The sequence below is a fragment of the Eptatretus burgeri genome, chromosome 14 (assembly GCF_056783735.1).
Source record: "Eptatretus burgeri isolate ZD-2024b chromosome 14, Ebu_testis_v1, whole genome shotgun sequence".
Lineage (NCBI taxonomy): Eukaryota > Metazoa > Chordata > Myxini > Myxiniformes > Myxinidae > Eptatretus > Eptatretus burgeri.
Genome location: NC_140974.1, coordinates 51241079 through 51256341, shown reverse-complemented (window position 1 = coordinate 51256341; position 15263 = coordinate 51241079). Strand labels below are relative to the sequence as shown.

Genomic DNA, 15263 nt, shown 5'->3' with positions numbered 1-15263 from the left:
ACGACCTGTTTCGTGACATATTAGAACGAGCTGTAAAAGGACTTTTTGTCCATTTCAAGGTGAGCTTTCCCGTAACCTTGAATGAGGTTATGATTGAGTATTTCTCGATTAGCCATGGCTTTGCCGAGAGATCTCATTGTCAGTTGGTCGACAGAAGAAGAAAAAAAAAAGTGATGCCACCTCCCCAAGAAGAGGAAGAAGAGGCTTCATCAGGAAAATGGGTTGTCCATCTCTAAAATAAAACCAAAATTTTTTTTGTTTGTGACCTTACTACTTTGAGCTCCCAAAGTTAATTCACAACAAAACATTCTGCGATCAGATTTTTAACCATGACGCACCTAAATAGGCGGTTTAAACAAACAGTCATGAGGAGGTCGTTTGACCTATTATTGCCGTGTTGCACTCCAGAGTTAATTTATTTACTTACATGAGGTAATTCTTGACTACAGCTTCACTCCTTTACACCCTGTACTGCCTGTAGACCCCATTAGATACTTTACACTCATTAGACCCTTTAATACCCATTTAGACCCAGACATATTGACCGTCTTCAACCCTTTCGACACTTTTCAGACCTATTGACCTTTTAAGACTCTTTGGACACCTCAGACCACTTTTTCTCTTTCACCCTTAGACCCCTTTAGACATTTAGACCCTTTAAACATCTTAGACCCCCTTTAAGACCCTTAAAACAACCTTGGACCCCTTTTTTGACCTTTTAAGACCCTAAAGCCACTTTAGACCCCTCTACATCCTTTAGAAAATCGAAAAAGATTCCCCTGAAAATCAGTTTTGACGACGTTTTTCGTGCACCATTAGCGTTGCATCACAAGTTGCGATGACGAATCGAAACTGATATCCCAAAGTAAAACTGAACCGACTAATCTATGGGTCATCATATGGGAAACCGGAATGAGAAATGCTCTGAGAAATTCTGAATTGAAATTGCCGAAAGCAAAGCTATGGGGAGTATAGAGAGAGAGAGGTGGCAAGTTGGGTACTAGAGAAGTGATGTGGAGAGGGATAGGTGTCTGTTGGTCAGTTGGCATGGAAAGAACTTTGGTGATCTTCCATCGGGTGGTTGGCCCAACACATGCCGAAATTAGTTTCCCAGTCAAGCTTTCATAATATAATCCTCACTCCTAAGTTGTACTTCGAAGGTACAACAAGCATGGATTGGAAATCTTCGCTGGTGGAATGGAACGAGGTTGCCAAGATTACTTGCTCCATCTACTGCGATATCTGCACAGTGCACACTGAATATTTACACTGAATTCCCTTTTCTACGAATACACACACATTTGAGATAAGACGTCGACGGGCCTGTCAGTGACGGGTACCTTGCTAGTCAATTTTTATATATATATATATATATATATATATATATATATATATATATATATATATATATATATATATATATATATATATATATATATATATATATATATATATATATATATATATATATATATATTTCCTCCAAATAATAGGTTTCAAAACTTTAATGAAACAAAATTTGTTTCCTGTTTAGCTGACGCATATTACTTCCATCCTGAAATCGCAATGCACAATTCTGTTCATCTTGATTACAAAAGGGTATACTTTTTAAATGTAATTTTTGGGTGCTGCAATTTCTACTGAGCAGTCTTGTTGGCAGAACATCGTTATATTGAGACATCTTAGTCGTGCTTTTCATTCGGCCATCAGTTGGTTATTTCTGTGCAGGTGACCTATCAAAAGGCCAGAGAGCAGAATGTGAGCACAGCAAGGCTGCCAATCTTGGAATACATGGTGAAAAACCCTCAGGCAACCAATAACCACCATTCCACAATACTCTCAATCAACCAGGGTGAGTCATATCAGCCTTTCACTGCTTTGTTAAACCCTTGTGTTTAATTGTCCCCCTCATGTGATTTACCATCTTTGCCACGTTATTTCCTGTGCTAGTCTGTGTGGAATACACTAAAGATCATCATTTGACATCTCCAAAATGTATTTTGTTTTTAATAACTCTGCCACCGAAGGTGAAGGAGGTTGTTTTCACCCCTCTCTGTCTATCTGTTTGTCTGTTTGTTTGTCTGTGTGCAGGATATCTCAAAAAGTTGTAGATGGATCCAGATGAAATTTGGTGGAGAGGTTGGGTGTGTGACAAGGACGAACTGATTAGATTTCGGTGAAGATCCGGATCCGGATCCGACTACTAGAATTTTAAAAAGTGATTCTTCACCATTGAGAGATTGGGACAAAATCGATAAATATAGCATGATATTTCAAAAAGTTGTGGACGGATTCGGACGAAACTTGGTGGACACATTGGTTGTGTGACGAGGAAGAATTTATTCAATTTTGGTGAAGATCCAAATTCGGATCTGGATACAAGAGTTATTTAATTTTCAGTGATTCTTCACCATTGAGAGATAGGGCCAAAAACGATAAATAGCATGATATTTCACAAATGTATTGCGCCCAAAATGTTCTTGTGGATCGGATCAGGGATTTCGTGGTATAGGTATGTGCTCTACAGAGTGCCCTTGTAGTTCTTTAATGTATTACTTGGATACCTTTCATGGCAAACTTTTAATTCCCAAACTTTTGCCACCTGACCTCTCAGTGTTGAAATTGTGGTTCCAGTCATTGGGTGTAGAAGGAGAGAGAGCGTAGGGGTGGGGTGGGGGTGGGGGAGTGGAGGCTCCTAATTCAAGATCCAAAGCCAATAAAAACACATTTTATTTTGGAAGCAGGAGATGAAAACAAAAGTAGGAGGCTACAGATTGATCACCGACAGCCGGGGGTCCAGATGCTTCAAAGACCCCCAGAAGCTGATGGTATCTAGAAGTTTGGAGAGGAAATCTCAGCATATTATGTCTCCTAAAAACCCTAGTTCTTAACTGGTCGAGCCAGCTAATATCTTTTACCGGCAAATACAACCCATTGCTTCGCTAACGGGAATATTAAGGGAGTAGAGAGAGAGAGGGAGAGAGAGAGAGAGAGAGAGAGAGAGAGAGAGAGAGAGAGAGAGAGAGAGAGAGAGAGAGAGAGAGAGAGAGAGAGAGAGAGAGAGAGAGAGAGAGAGAGAGAGAGAGAGAGAGAGAGAGAGAGAGAGAGAGAGAGAGAGAGAGAGAGAGAGAGAATGGGAATGGTGTTGTGAGCGAGGATGTGGGCTGAGGGGGGGAGGGGGGGGGGGTCGAGCGGGGGGTTGAAGTAACTTAAAAAAAATGAAATGTTGAATTTTTTTTATATGTACCTATCTATGTCGAAGTGACGGGTCGTATAATGAAAGCAAATTGCAAAAAAGGGGAAATGTCGTGTAAAATAAAATTTCACAACATTTTCATCAGGCGAGCCACTGCCGGAGGCACCGCACAGACGCAGGTGGGTGGGGTCTGGACGTTGTACATCGATCAATGTATTCAAAGTGACAGTGTGGGTACTTTTGCTGTGTTATCGCCATGGCTTGCAAACGAACAACCAAGCAGTTTTATTTGTAGAGCACTCACCAAGTGACTTATACAAGCTGACTTTGAAAGTATTCTTTTAAAGAGAGACAATTTCTTCAAATCCATGTCAATTCCGACACCAAGTCCTGCATGAGATTTGTATATGAGCTCTGCTCCCCTTCTCACAAAGATGAAGGGGGAGGGGGGAGTAAGAGCAGTGGCAAATTTCTGGCAAACGCTCATGGGCAATTCTGCAGTTAGTAACGTTACATTTTAGGGACATTCTCATTATTTAGATAAGAGTCCTTTCTCTATCTGTGGATGTAAAGTCTCATTAATGTCACCAGAGATCAACCTAGTCTAGACGTAGAACAGAGCAAAGAATGAAATCATTTCATGAAACGTTCTAGAAGAAAGAACTGCTTTTAATGCCGGTTAGTAACGTTACAAAAAAGGACGTTACTAACCGGCATTAAAAGCAGTTCTTTCTTCTAGAATGTTTCATGAAATGATTTCATTCTTTGCTCTGTTCTACGTCTAGACTAGGTTGATCTCTGGTGACATTAATGAGACTTTACATCCACAGATAGAGAAAGGACTCTTATCTAAATAATGAGAATGTCCCTAAAATGTAACGTTACTAATTGCGGAATTGCCCTCATGAACAGTCCAAGCTCTGGCCCTTTCCTTCGCCAGATGGGGTGGAGCAAATTTCAGGAAAACACTTATTTTCTCACCGACATGTTACTGCGTGTTCCAAGTTAAGTTTTGTTTCAAAAATCTTGCTATTTTGTGAGTTTTCGTCGACCTTGTCTCACTGGGTCCCTTGAGGCCGACCCATCCTTCCCCTCTAGTTGTACGATCGTTTTTATTTGTATTCTCTCCCTATTACCTTCAATTCCTATTTTCCCCACTTTCTCAACGCCCACCATCCCTCCTAACGAAACACTGTTTCTTGTCTTAAATTTAAATGAAAAAAAAATAAAAATCTACCTTCCTGCATATCCACGAGTCCCGATCCTTCTCCTTTTCCTACACCCTTCTTCTTCTTCTTCTTCTTCTTCTTCTACACCCTTCTTCTTCTTCTTCTTCTTCTACACCCTTCTTCTTCTTCTTCTTCTACACCCTTCTTCTTCTTCTTCTACACCCTTCTTCTACACCCTTCTTCTTCTTCTTCTACACCCTTCTTCTTCAACACCCTTCTTCTTCAACACCCTTCTTCTTCTTCTTCTTCTTCTTCTTCTTCAACACCCTTCTTCTTCTTCTTCTTCTTCTTCAACACCCTTCTTCTTCTTCTTCTTCTTCTTCTTCTTCTTCTTCTTCTTCAACACCCTTCTTCTTCTTCTTCTTCTTCAACACCCTTCTTCTTCTTCTTCTTCAACACCCTTCTTTTACACCCTTCTTCTTCTTCTTCTTCTTCAACACCCTTCTTCTTCTTCTTCTTCTTCTTCTTCTTCTTCTTCTTCACCACTCTTCTTCACCACTCTTCTTCACCACTCTTCTTCACCACTCTTCTTCACCACTCTTCTTCACCACTCTTCTTCACCACTCTTCTTCACCACTCTTCTTCACCACTCTTCTTCACCACTCTTCTTCACCACTCTTCTTCACCACTCTTCTTCACCACTCTTCTTCACCACTCTTCTTCACCACTCTTCTTCACCACTCTTCTTCTTCTTCTTCTTCTTCTTCTTCTTCTTCTTCTTCACCACTCTTCTTCTTCTTCACCACTCTTCTTCTTCTTCACCACTCTTCTTCTTCTTCACCACTCTTCTTCTTCACCACTCTTCTTCTTCTTCTTCTTCTTCTTCTTCTTCTTCACCACTCTTCTTCTTCTTCTTCTTCTTCTTCACCACTCTTCTTCTTCTTCTTCTTCTTCTTCACCACTCTTCTTCACCATATTTATTCTTCTTCTTCACCACCTTTCTTCTTCTTCTTCTTCTTCACCACTCTTCTTCTTCTTCTTCTTCTTCTTCTTCTTCTTCTTCTTCCTCTTCTTCTTCTTCTTCTTCTTCCTCTTCTTCTTCACCACTCTTCTTCTTCTTCTTCTTCTTCTTCTTCCTCTTCTTCTTCACCACTCTTCTTCTTCTTCTTCTTCTTCTTCTTCTTCTTCTTCTTCTTCTTCTTCTTCTTCTTCTTCTTCCTCTTCTTCTTCACCACTCTTCTTCTTCTTCTTCTTCTTCTTCTTCTTCCTCTTCTTCTTCACCACTCTTCTTCTTCTTCTTCTTCTTCTTCTTCTTCTTCTTCTTCTTCCTCTTCTTCTTCACCACTCTTCTTCTTCTTCTTCTTCTTCTTCTTCTTCTTCTTCTTCTTCTTCTTCTTCTTCTTCTTCCTCTTCTTCTTCACCACTCTTCTTCTTCTTCTTCTTCTTCTTCTTCTTCACCACTCTTCCTCTTCTTCTTCTTCTTCTTCTTCTTCACCACTCTTCTTCTTCTTCTTCTTCTTCAACACCCTTCTTCTTCTTCTTCTTCTTCTTCTTTTACACCCTTCTTCTTCTTCTTCTTCTTCTTCACCACTCTTCCTCTTCTTCTTCTTCTTCTTCTTCTTCTTCTTCTTCACCACTCTTCCTCTTCTTCTTCTTCTTCTTCTTCTTCTTCTTCTTCTTCTTCTTCCTCTTCTTCTTCTTCTTCTTCTTCTTCTTCTTCTTCTTCTTCTTCACCACTCTTCCTCTTCTTCTTCTTCTTCTTCCTCTTCTTCTTCACCACTCTTCTTCTTCTTCTTCTTCTTCTTCTTCTTCCTCTTCTTCTTCACCACTCTTCTTCTTCTTCACCACTCTTCTTCTTCTTCACCACTCTTCTTCTTCTTCACCACTCTTCTTCTTCTTCACCACTCTTCTTCTTCTTCACCACTCTTCTTCTTCTTCACCACTCTTCTTCTTCTTCACCACTCTTCTTCTTCTTCATCACTCTTCTTTTTCTTCACCACTCTTCTTCTTCTTCTTCTTCTTCTTCACCACTCTTCTTCTTCTTCTTCTTCACCACTCTTTTTCTTCTTCTTCTTCTTCTTCTTCTTCCTTACTCTTCTTCTTCTTCTTCTTCTTCTTCACCACTCTTCTTCTTCTTCTTCTTCACCACTCTTCTTCTTCTTCTTCTTCACCACTCTTCTTCTTCTTCTTCTTCACCACTCTTCTTCTTCTTCTTCTTCTTCTTCACCACTCTTCTTCTTCACCACTCTTCTTCTTCTTCTTCTTCACCACTCTTCTTCTTCACCACTCTTCTTCTTCTTCTTCTTCACCACTCTTCTTCTTCACCACTCTTCTTCTTCACCACTCTTCATTCTTCTTTTTCTTCTTCTTCTTCACCATCTTTATTCTTCTTCTTCACCACCTTTCTTCTGTTTGAGCTGACCCACTCTCTCAATTACCTTCACAATTTCTTCCTTCAATCTTCCATTCCTTAATCTTACCTAATCCTCAAAAATCCATCAAAAAATAAAATTTTCCTTGTATCCTTTCAATATATGCAAATCCTGAAACCACGTGTCTCTCTCCCCTCTTCCTGATATTTTTCATCGACCCAGCACCTTCACTCTGCATTTACCGTTCCAAATTCACAATACACCTCCATGATTTACTTCAACCTTCCCTTTTCCGAATGTTACGCAATATTTCAATTAAATAAATTCACTTTTGACTACACACCCCCCCATAGCCACGTGCTTCTCCCGTAACCATGTGATCTGTTTCCACCCCCTACGTTTACCGATCCAAATTCACCATTAACCTCACGATTTTCTCTACAACCTTTCCATTACCTAATCGGATGAAAACTCTCTCAAAAAATAACAGTAGTAATAAAAACGATCTCTTGTAATGTTTCATCTTCATCTTTCACACGAGTGGTTCTCATTACTGTATCATAATGCACTACTCTTCTCCGATTTCAACAGACTGCTCTCAATTCGACCTTTCATTCATATTTTGGCAAAAAATCCAAGTGTTACAGCATTTCTTCTCTCCATTCTCTTAATTCGCCATTATTGTATCCTTCAAGAAATGTCTTTAATTGCATTTCTGACCTAACAATTAAAAAAAACCCCAGTTTGCTATGCATGTTCACTTTCCATCAACCATTCTTTTTTCTAACTTCAGTGCCAACTCACCCCTCCCTCTCAAAGCAACCATCACACTCTTCTCCCTCCAAGTTTCCCTCCCACCTTTCTCAAAAACTCCCCCCTCACCTTTCTCCCTCAACTCTCTCCTCTCGTATGCCTGGTATTTGCTTAATGGCTTGGGTGGCGGACTTTGGATCCCAGGGTCCTGAGTTCAAATCCCGCTCAGCTGTTGAATTAATACCAGGTGGGGTTATCTCGACCTGTCATCCTTCCGAGGTTCGGCAAAATGAGTGCCAGCATGCTGATTTACTGTGTCGGAGTGGTGACCCGTCCAGGATTGTGCCCAATAGTCAAGGAGACTGCTTCTCGGCAGCACCAACGCTCTGCACAGAGTATGGTCCCAATCTCCTCCTCCTCCTCTCCCTTCTCACGCTTCTCCCACCATTCACCCCCCTCACTCCCACTTAAAGTTGCTCCCCCTCACATCCACAAAGCTGCCTCCTTCCCCTGCCCTCTCACCTCAATCTCATCACTCCACCTCCTCAAATCCTCAACTGCCTTCTTCCCCCCCCCCTCTCCCCTAGCACCACAGAGCCTTTTATCCTCCTCATCCGGCCCCCTCCCCGCGCTATTCTGCAATCCCCCACACTCTTTCAACAACTCTCCTTACTTCCCCCTCCCCTCCTCCCTTGTCCTACCTTCCCCATCCCCTCCCATCCCCTGCACCCAGAGCCTCCTCCCCTCCCTCTTCATTAACAGTATGGACCTCATATATCCGGGGCCTTTGCTAAAACCTTACAGATCTTTCCATACAGGTTGTCAGTGACAAACCAGACATAATCTGCCTAACAGAAACCTTCCTCCCTCAAGACATCTCTGACTCCCAAGTATCTCTCCCTGGTTACTTCCTCCTCCGGTATGACAGACCTGAGCCTCGTCCTGGTGGAGAAGTTGCTCTCTTCATCAAAGACTCTATTCCTCACTCTCCATGCACTGCTCTCACTCCCCCACGCCTCCAGGAATAACTCTAGCTACGGATTCCCTCCACTCACACCTCACGTTTTATGTTTACTGTTCAGTCCACCAAACAGTGATGACTCCATTTACACCTCAACTATCCCAAAACATGGACCACCTTCTATCTTCTCATCCAAACTCTCTCTTCCTCATATGTGGTGACTTCAATTGTCATCATGCCAGTTGGCTCGGTGTGGGTACCTCTCTCACCTGTCATGGCATTTCAGCAAAAGACTTCTGCGACTCATTGAGAATGACTCAATCGGGCAACTTCCCGACCAGGATCTCAACCAATGGTACTCTATCTCTTCTGGATCTGATTTTGACAAATTTCCCTGAAAATATCTGCTGTTCTTCCTTTGCTCCAATCGGTTATTTTGACCACGTGCTTGTCAAAGTGCACATCTCTCTGCCTGTTATCAGAGATCCATCTCAGCGCCGTCGAGTCTGGCAGGGTCTCCGAGCAGCCATCAAACTTCTAGACTGGTCTCCTATCGCTACTTTCTCAAACATCAACTCATCCTGAGAATTCTTTCAAAGAAACTTGCTCTCCCTCATGCACAGATTTATCTCCTCTTGTCTTCAGTTGTCCTACCCTTCCTCCCGCCCATAGTTCACTGAAGCTTGTGGCGAGGCAGTTGTCATGAAACAACTTGCCTTTGCCTCATGGAAAGCAAACCCAACTGAGGGTAATCTCAATTCCTTCCATAAAGCTCGGAACAAATGTGTTTTTACCCTCAGGAGAGCCAGAAAACACCATCTTTCTCATCTCAAGTCTGAACTCTCAAACCTCTCCCCCACCTCCAAATCCTGGTGGCGTCTAATCAAATCTGTTTCTGCTGTGTTCCCCCTCCATCCCCTCCCTTACTTCAAATGGCCGCACTGCTGATAGCTCACGTGAAAAGGCTGAATGCCTAAACTCGGTGTTTGCAGCTAAATCTTGTGTCAGAAACACATCGCTTTCTGTACGCACCTTACCCAGTCGTACCCAACTGTCCCTGGACGCTGTGTCCTTTTCTCCTGACAAGGTGGAGAGCTTGCTGTCAAACCTCGACTCAGATTCTGCAACCGGTCCAGACGGCATCAGCCCACGTGTCCGAAAAACCTGCTCCTCTGCTCTTGCTCACCCTCTTTGTTGTATTCACCCTCTCATTTACTCAAGGTCATCTGCCATCTGCTTGGAAATCAGAAAACATTGCAGCCCTGCACAAAAAAGGTGCAAAAACAGATCCCTGCAACTACAGACCAATCAGCTTTCTCCCAATCATCAGCAAAGTTATGGAATCCACATCGCTTCGGACATTAAATCCTTCCTCTTCTCCAATGGCTTGATTTCCGATCATCAATTTGGTTTCAGAGTGGGTCACTCTACCCTGGATATGCTGCTTCTGCTCTCCCAACAATGGATGGAGGTCCTCAATGCCGGATATTAAATCAGAGCCGTATCCCTCGACATATCGCGTGCTTTTGGGATGGTCTGGCACCCTGCCCTGCTCACCAAACTCTCTTCCTATGGTATCCAAGGCCATCTCCACCCATGGCTTGCTGACTTCCTCTCCTGTCGCAGCCAACATGTGGCCCTAAATGAAGCTCTTTCATCCCTCTTCCTGTCCAGGCTGGAGTTCCTCAAATCAGCGTTCTGGGCCCTGTTCTTTTTCTGGTTTTCATCAATGATCTTTCCAACTCTGGAAAATCCTCTATTTCTCTTTGCTGATGACTCCACCCTCTACCGTACCATCTGTCCTCCCTCACACCAGCCAGCAGCAGCTTCTTCGCTTTCTGCAGATCTGGGAAAATCACAAACTGGTCCAAGACGTGGAACATATCTTTCAATCCAGACAAATCTCACACTCTGACTGTCTCTCCGAAAGGATTGTTTGGAACCCCCTCCCCCCTCCCCATCCACTTTCTCAACACTTTTCTGGGAGGAAGTCCTTTCTTTCAAACTTCTGGGTCTCACTATCTACCATGATCTTTCCTGGGAAAGCCACATTTCTAACCTGGCCTCCAAAGCCAGTCGCCGACTGGGAATCCTCTGTCGTGCAAAGTCCTTCCTCGGCCTACCTGAACTTCTGACCACATTAAAAGCTTTCGTCCGCAGCCTGATGGAGTACTGCTCTCTCCTTGGGCTGGTGCTCCTGCCTCTCACCTTTCTCGGCTTCACGCAGTGGAAACCAAGGCATTTCGGATCATTGGTACCTCCCGTGATGAGGCTGAGTCTTTGGACCTCTCACTCTCTCACCACAGGCAGGTTGGTGGTCTTTGTCTTCTACCATCTCCTCTCCGGTCTGCCCCCCCCCAACCCCTGCTCTGTCTGCGATTTGTCCCCACCATATTTCCGCAGGGCGCTCAAGGTCCGCCAACAACCCCTTCTGGTAAAACTACCAAAATCATGAATCACTGCTCACCTTCTCTCTTTCATTCCTCTTTTTTTCCTGCCTTTGGAATAAACTCCCTCACTCTGTTCAATCCCATTCTTCCCTTCAGGCCTTCAAAACAGCTGTTCACCACCACCTCTTATCTTCCCCCATCCAAAACCTCGATCTTTTCTACCCCCGTTAATCCACCCCAAACCCAACTCCTTCAAATTCCCTGCTTTCCTTCCTGAAAGTCCCTTTAATGTCCATCGTGTATACCCCATGTTCCCCGCCCCATCCCTCTCCCTTCCACAGATCTCCTAATGTCTCTGTTCCTCACTGTTTTGTCCTTCCCACGCCCCTCTTGTCTTATGCCCCCCTTGCTGTGCATTGTGTGTTCGCCCTCATACGAGCCTTGACAAGGTATACAAAAAAACAAAAACGTGCATGCACAGTCTGGGGTCCACCTCTCTTCAGCAAGATTACATGGTATGGAGGATCGATAAAAAATATTTTTAAGCACCCGTATTTTAGATTGGTAAGTTTACTGACCAAGCATCGCATACCCTTATACTGCCACATGCACAATTCCAATTCCTGAGTGTGTACATCATTCATACACCATGATGGACATAGTGAATGTATTTGTGTATATAAAGTATGTGATTATTGCCTGTGTCGTGGTTGTGCTTACTAATTAATTATTATTAAATAAATTACTCATTTTTAATTTATTTGATTGAAGTTGAACTTTTGATACCCACATGTAGGTGGGTAAGTCGTTCGAAATCCATTAAATACAAAAGTATTTTAATTGGTGAGAGTCCACTGTATTCGACATTTTCCACTGCATTCTCAAGTTGCAGTTTTATGAAATGTGCCTGCTAGTCCCACCACTTTTTGAGTTGCACATTCTCCACAAGCCTTGGATACTGTAATCTTATGTTCAAAGTTTATGTTTAAGTTCTTCCTTTGTCTGGAAAAATGACCAGACATATCTTGTCCCCTTTTTTTTCTGCAATCATCTTTTGGCTAAGATTGCGTCTCTGGAATTTCTAAACCTGACTAAAGCACAGTTGTCTTAGGAGGACGACATCTCCATCTTCATGCACTTTGGATGCCTCTCAATTTTGTTTTGTTTTTTTTTGGAGGGGGGGGGGAGATGGGGTGGTGGTGTTTGGAATGCGGGCAACAACAGCTAAAAGCAATGATGGCTTGCCCACCCTGTGCATGTCTTTTTTGGCAGTGTTCGATATCCTCCTGACCTACCGCAGCACAGCAGATTGGCGATTAGCTTTGCAGTCTGGGGTCCCTCCCCGGAAAGGTTATGTGCTCCCGGACTCTCCTGGAACAAAACCACGCAATGATCCGGCGTGGGCTGGTGGTCGAGGGAAGGCAAGCATGGCATGCGTGATGGGCGAGACTGAGTGCAAGGGTATGGTGATGGGAAGGAGGAGGAGAAGTGATGGGCATCTGCAAGAGGGATGGGAAAGATTTGCAGGCAGTCATAGGGGGGTCAGAGATGAAGGGGATGGGGCATCAGACTAAAGGCTTGACATGCAATTTGTTCGCATGTAGTTGGGTATTTGTGGTCAGGAGGAAGTGAAGAGCCCAAATTTGAACTGGACACAAGGGGAGAGGTGAATTAGGGAGTGGAAAAATTGTGAATCAGATTTGGATTAATGGGTATGAGGGGGCAATTATGAAATTATTGTTATTATAAAACTGCATGAGTCATGTTGGTGTGAAAACTAGTGCAATCTTGCCCTCGTTTCCACTTTTGAGAGGGCCTGGCAGGCCATTTGGTGTTTTTGTGGACTTTTACAGGTCTCGGCTCATAGTGGGTAAGTGGGGGGGGGGCTTCTTTTTTTTTTTCTTTTCTTTTTTGGCTCATAATGTTCCTGGGGGTTTTGTTTATATTGAGGTTTTGGTTCCACCTCCACTTCGTTTGTGATAACACTCAGACAATACTGTCCAGCAATAATGCTGCCCCTATCGTGGACACTACATGGACAAGCTGCTGAAAACCTAGGCTACACTGCTTCATAATTCCACTATCGTTTTTCAAACGTTTCTGCAGAACATTGCTTTACATGATTAGACACAAAGAAGATGCATAAAAGGTCATTTAACACTTATCTGAAATGGTGTATTTATCCCTTCCTTTTTTATTTTGTAATAAATTGTTTGAGCCATTCAAAGTGGTTATTTAGAAAATACTTCCATCAGTTATACTGGGGAAAATGCTGTTGTCTTTAAACACAGAAGGAAAAAAAAAATCAAGAAAGTCGATTTGATGGCAAAAAACAAAACAAAGGTGAAAGGTGTGTTTATAGTTTTTGCCAACATTTAGTAAGTAAGCGGAGAACATGTGCCATGCAAAACGACATGGTTCAAGTTATCTTTTCCCCCATTGAAATTTGACCGTCTCGTCAAAATCGTAAAAGGATAACGGAGTAAAGTTGACGGAATGAGGCGAGCAAACGTCCCCAGAGTTGATCTCACATAAACCTGCTGCTCAGCCACCTGTCAGCAGAGGGAGATGTACGTACGGGTGTGAGCTCGGAAGGTAAACTAAATTTACGGGACGTAAGAACATTCCCTGCCATGAAAGGCATTATTTATTTAAATATTCAATAAGAAATCTTCTCGATTGTTTTGAAAACCCCAAAGTACGGAACCTCTTGAAAGGAAAAACCACAAATATTGAGAATGGTCATGTTGTAAACATTATGATTCTTCAAGCTAATGAGATGAATAAAGTGGGGGGTATAATTATAGTTTTTTTTACCAAAAGCAATGAAGCAGGTGAGTCCCTTTACACTAGGTAAATAAAACGTTTTGTCTTGAGCCTTCCACATTATCCAAATGTCTGCGTTTTCTTCATTTCAAACAGTTGTGCTGCACACAGTGTTTGCTCTCATTTAACTCGATACTTTGGAAGTACTATCACATGTCTTGAGGATCGTTTGACTCCTTCGATTGAAATGTTTGAGAAGCATTGTTTTGAACTCTCAAATAATGACTAGTTTTGCTTAAATTCTCTTTTTATATTTTTGAACAATTCAGCTTCTGAAACTTGAGGAAAATGCATTGTTTGTTACGAGACCACAATTTCGATTACCTGATTGTAACGATGCTTTGCAATCGAGTATGAAACAAGATCCCAATGTGCTTTGCGAACGAGTATGGAGAGAAAAATAAATCTGAAATCGTGATGTTTGCTTAGTGCTGTAGGAATTACCTTAATGGCGGGAGTGCAGGCGCTGCGATCATTCGTAAACTCAAGTGGAGATGAATTTCATTGCTGTGCAACTTAATTTGTCATTGCTGCAAATGAATGGATTTTGCTTTGTTTCCTTCCAACATTATAGTAAAATGTTCTCATTTCCCTTTTGGACAATACGCGATTATTGCTTCAAAATTGCTAAAACGGCATATTTTTGAATTACTTTTACCTTGTGAGATTGTTAAAGAGGGCAGTGAATTCTCAATCCAAATTAAATTTTTTTTTTTTGAAAGATTTTCTTTTTTTAAGTAACAATCTTTTGATCACCATATCTGCCAAAAAATGTTACCTTGTGAAAACATTGACCCACTATACAATTCTTTATTCCCGTGCTGAAGCGATAAAGCTGCGGTTGTGGTTTGTTTCCATGATGAAAATTAAAGCCCGTGACGATGGTGCTGCCACTACTAATGTCATTGTTGGTTCTTTCATTTTCCTCTCTTTTGTTTTTTTTTAATATTGGTTTGCTATATTGCTTCAGCTTCATTGGTATGGTGGATGATCATACTAGTTTCATTGCAAGGAACCTCAACACAGGAGACAATTAAGCCCATCAATCCTGCGCAATAGTTGTCGGTCTGTGCTCTATTTTATTTTATTTTTAAAATGTCAAAGGCCAAGCAAGGAAGTCGCATGTATTATTTTTAGTTTTTGGTGTGACTTGATTGGGGTTGGGTTCGAACCATGAACCTTCCAGACTCGGAGCGGACGCACATCGCTACTGAGTGGCGATTAGGAATTAAACCAACACATTTTGACAAAACAAAATTCCTTTGATGTCGTGAGGCTAAGGAGTACAGTCCTGGACAGTTCTCGCCGCTCCAATGCAGGATACCTGAATGGCGTATTACCCCAGAAAGCTGGTACTCATTTTGCCAACCTCAGAAGGATGATGGGCTGAGTCACCCACCTGTTGTTATTTTAACTGCATAACAGGGGCTCAAACTCAAGACCCTAAGATCTTAAACCAGGCGTCCTGAGTGTACCGCCCACCACCAACCATCAGCAATACCGTGGTACAACCCCCTGCTTTCCAGTGCTACACCATGAGCTTTGTGGACACATTGTAAGTTGCAGCATACTGGGTTCCCACTTCTGCAAGATTAT

General features: G+C 42.5%; 1 protein-coding gene across 4 annotated transcripts in view; it reads left to right on the top strand.

Moving 5' to 3' along the window:
• Positions 1-14563, top strand: part of TRMT10B (tRNA methyltransferase 10B) — a 54285-nt gene extending 39722 nt beyond the window's left edge. For all 4 annotated transcript variants that reach the window (XM_085854831.1, XM_085854832.1, XM_085854833.1 and 1 more), the window contains exons 8-9: positions 1729-1852; positions 12114-14563. In XM_085854831.1, coding sequence (XP_085710957.1) covers positions 1729-1852; positions 12114-12415 — 426 coding nt within the window. In that variant the 3' untranslated portion in view covers positions 12416-14563. The remainder of the gene's footprint in view (positions 1-1728; positions 1853-12113) is intronic.
• The last annotated feature ends 700 nt before the right edge of the window (positions 14564-15263 follow it).